Genomic DNA, 3,682 nt, shown 5'->3' on the forward strand with positions numbered 1-3,682 from the left:
TGCTGTGACTGGAAGGGGACAAGCCTGCCTTAAGGGCCAAGAGATCTCCTTGCAGCTCTGTGCATCAGGGAAGGGGGCCAGTTTGGACTTGGAAAGGGGCTCCAACTTCTACTTAACTGCAGGTATTGAATGTGCCCAGAGTAAAGGCTGGCAAATGTAGAAGAGCAGAGAGCGCTGTGGGGAGCAGGAAGAGTTGGGCTGCTCTTGAGACTGTGTTCCCCTTGTTTTATAAGGCATGTCTAAAGCAAACATCAGGAAAAGCTGAGAAAATCCCACCACAGGTCAAAGAAGTCATGCTAGACAGCAAGGAATTTTTTGTTCCTACTCCAGCATCTCCTGCACGGCTCCAAATGAGGCCACGCAGCTTTATCTCATTTCAGGCCATGAAAAATGCAAATGTACAGAACCAGTGCCCAAAACCTGAACTTGTTTCAACAGCCTTTCTGTACCAACAGTAACTCCTTGTTCCTCTTAACAGGATGGTTTCTAACAGGAAAAGCCCTAACAAAGTGCTGCCCTAAGGATGCAGAGTTAAGTGGGAAGGGAGCTGTTGTGGTTTAACTCCAGCCAGCAACTGAGCACCATGCAGCTGCTCATTTACTCCCCCCCACCCAGTGGGATTAGGGAGAGAATTAAAAAAACCAAACCTCATGAGTTGAGATAAAGACAGTTTAATAGGACAGAAAAAGAAGGAAATTATGATGATGATGATAAAATGACAATTGCAATAATAAAATAATTAGAATATACAAAGCAAGTGATGCACAATGCAGTTGCTCACCACCCATTGACCAATGCCCAGCCAGTTCCTGAGCAGCAGCGGTCCCTGGCCAACTCCCCCCAGTTTATGTATGGACTGGGATATCCCTGAGGCCACTTTGGGACAGCTGTCCCGGCTGCATCTCCTCCCAGGTCCCTGTGCAGCCCCAGCCTCCGCTGGCAGGGCAGAGTGAGAAGCTGGAAAGTCTTTGGCCTGGTGCAAGCAACTAAACCATCAGCGTGTTATCAACATTGCTCTCGCACTAAATCCAAAACACAGCGCTATTCCAGCTACTAGGAAGAAAACTAACTTTATTCCAGCCAAAACCAGAATAAGGGCATATAACCCCACTACATTTAAACCCCTTGGGTTTTGGTGGGTGTTTGAACTCTTCTCTAGCTCGCTCTGCTCCCACCACGTCGTCCTTGCCTTACCCTTCTCTGCTTGCGATGCTGTAACTGTTTTCAGCAGCTGCTGGTTATCGTGTTGGAGATGGGCTAGTGCACGCTGATAGAAAGGACAGGGTGAACGCAGATGATTTTGAGGAGATCTCAAAATGTCACTAAAACCACTTTGTGGCATAAATAATATTAAACTTACAAGTCAAATTTCTTCTGGAGGCTTTCTAGGAGGGTCATTGTAGCACTGGAAAAGCTAATGCCATTTGTATGTCTTTGGGATATCTAAAACAATTCTTTCTGTCGTCTTAGTTTTGAGGGTGTGTTAACATAAACAAGAACTGACTGAAAAAAAACCCCCATAACAGTCATCTTTCATAAATTTGCCCGAGGTTTTTACCACCTAGAGGTAGTGCTGCTGCCAGGGCGAATAAGTTCACTCCACCACAATCAAAAACCTTATGTTAAAAACTAGAGTTTCTGTTATACTGAGTTTAAAGGATAAAGTGATATCCTAATGCTACAGTTGATTTGCACTTCTTCCTAACGGTTCAGGCTTGTAATGCTTCTTACATGGAAATAACGTGAATTCTACTCAAGTGTCAGGTATTTGGGGAAGCTGAAACGTCCCCATGCCTTGCCACCCTAAGTGCTTCACTCTTGTAGGTTTTTGGAAAAAGAGAGAATTTGAACCATGTGAAATTGTCAGTCTGAGGTTGACACACTTGTTACTTTATTGTTTCTGATTCTAGATGGAGCTAATAAGAGGAAAAGACGTGCACTGAGAGCTTCGACCATCACAACACAAATGGTAATTCTGAATTAAAGTAGTTATAGAACAGGAACCCCCATCTGCTGCAGCAAAGCACTTCTACAGTGAAGTATTTCAACAGTGTATTCAGACAGAGACTTCCTCGCAGAACCAATGACTTTATGCTGCGTTGTTTTGGTCTTATTGTTTGTCAAAACAAAACTGTTTGTGCTTGAAACTGCTTCAGGCAGAGCTGGGGCTGCCCTTGGGTAACCCAGCACAGACGCGATAGGAACCAAGCTGACTCCGTGGCTGGGATCTTTACATGACCAGAAGGAGCTTCCCTTTGGGGATTCTTTCCTCTGGAATTACTGTGGCCCTTGGAATTGCTTAGGGTTTGACACAGTTACCGTGGAAACCTGTTTTTAATGAGTCGCTTGGCCTTTTAAACCAGCACTTACTCTGTGTGCCCGTGCTCGTGGTGAGCGTGGCTGGTCAGGCAGTTCTTGCTCTGCCAGTAAAGGTGGCCCCTTCCCAAGGGTTCCTCAAACTCTCAGGCAGAGCATCCCTCTGGTTGCAGGAGGAGTGGTTTAACAGGCTGTTGTTAGAAAAATCTGTAAATAAGGCTGATTTTAAGTTTTGAGGTGATTCTCTTGGCCCCACAGAAGAATGTAGGGGAACTCCCACTGACTCTTGGGCATTGGGATTTCTCCTCTCTAGAGGAATGAACATCCAGTTTTCTTTGGGAAAACCTTGTGCTTTTCCCAGGTCTTGAGATTAAAGGGAGGTCACGGTGAGGGGACATGGGTGATTTTTGCAGCTTTTACGTAGTACTCTCACAGGGGCAGGTTATTTGTCTCCAAGAATTTCTCAGCTGTAAATTCACTTATGTTCCTGGTGTTATGACTGAGATTCATTTGACCTGTTACCTGTGCTAATGTGCTGTTTCTGCTGCTCTCCAGTGCTAGCAATCTCAGAAATCAATACAAACACTGCATGTAAGAACCTGAGGGACTTGAAGATTTATCACTGCAGCATAAATTGTTCACTGTTGTGTGAGCACTACATTTTTACACTGGTGGAGTTTTGTGATGGAGCTTAAGAATGATTTGTAGCACTGTGTTATGATGGGGAACAGCAGAGAATGACTGCGTTCTGTCCAAAAGAAAAGAAAAATATTCCTTTTCTCCAGTGCTTTCCAGTATTACATCAGGTCTAGGCAACTAAATGTTATCTGCACTGGGAGTTAGCAGAAGGCATTTGTCAACATCGGTGCTGTTTGCAAATGCACTAGATAAGGAGGGTGGTGTCCCAGGTGTTGGGCTAAAGAGTTTTTGCTTTGAAGAAATTCTTGCTGCCCTTCTTGTAAATGGAATATCTGGAGAGGACTGTTGTTAGCTCTGCAGAGAAGCTGACTGTTTACAGAGATATGGGCTGCTTTTTATCTTTCTGCTAATGTAGAAGTACTACAATGAAAACAAAGCAGCAAATGTCAGTATGACGTAAAAAGATGTTTTGATTTTCTTACAGAACACAGAAGAGACAGCAGAAGAAAACACTTTACAAATACTGAAAAGAAAAAACAACAGGCATAAAGGTGAGACTTGCTTTATAGAGCAACTAGGAGATACTGCGGTCTGTTACACTGAAGTTGAGAGCTTGGAGATGGTTGATAGCAATGATGCTGCAAGTTAATCTTTATTATTCTGCAGAGATAAGTGACTCTTCACACTCTGTCAAGGGAGCGGAAGTCACATTTGCAGAATGATTCCT

General features: G+C 44.1%; 1 protein-coding gene across 1 annotated transcript in view; it reads left to right on the forward strand.

The window, feature by feature from the left end:
• The window catches only part of PHF11 (PHD finger protein 11), a 19,243-nt gene that overhangs the window by 7,453 nt on the left and 8,108 nt on the right, over nucleotides 1-3,682 (forward strand). Inside the window, exons 5-6 of the mRNA XM_009867874.1 lie at nucleotides 1,911-1,969; nucleotides 3,440-3,506. Coding sequence (XP_009866176.1) covers nucleotides 1,911-1,969; nucleotides 3,440-3,506 — 126 coding nt within the window. The remainder of the gene's footprint in view (nucleotides 1-1,910; nucleotides 1,970-3,439; nucleotides 3,507-3,682) is intronic.

This window comes from Apaloderma vittatum, unplaced genomic scaffold, assembly GCF_000703405.1.
Source record: "Apaloderma vittatum isolate BGI_N311 unplaced genomic scaffold, ASM70340v1 scaffold10504, whole genome shotgun sequence".
In the NCBI taxonomy this organism is placed as follows: domain Eukaryota; kingdom Metazoa; phylum Chordata; class Aves; order Trogoniformes; family Trogonidae; genus Apaloderma; species Apaloderma vittatum.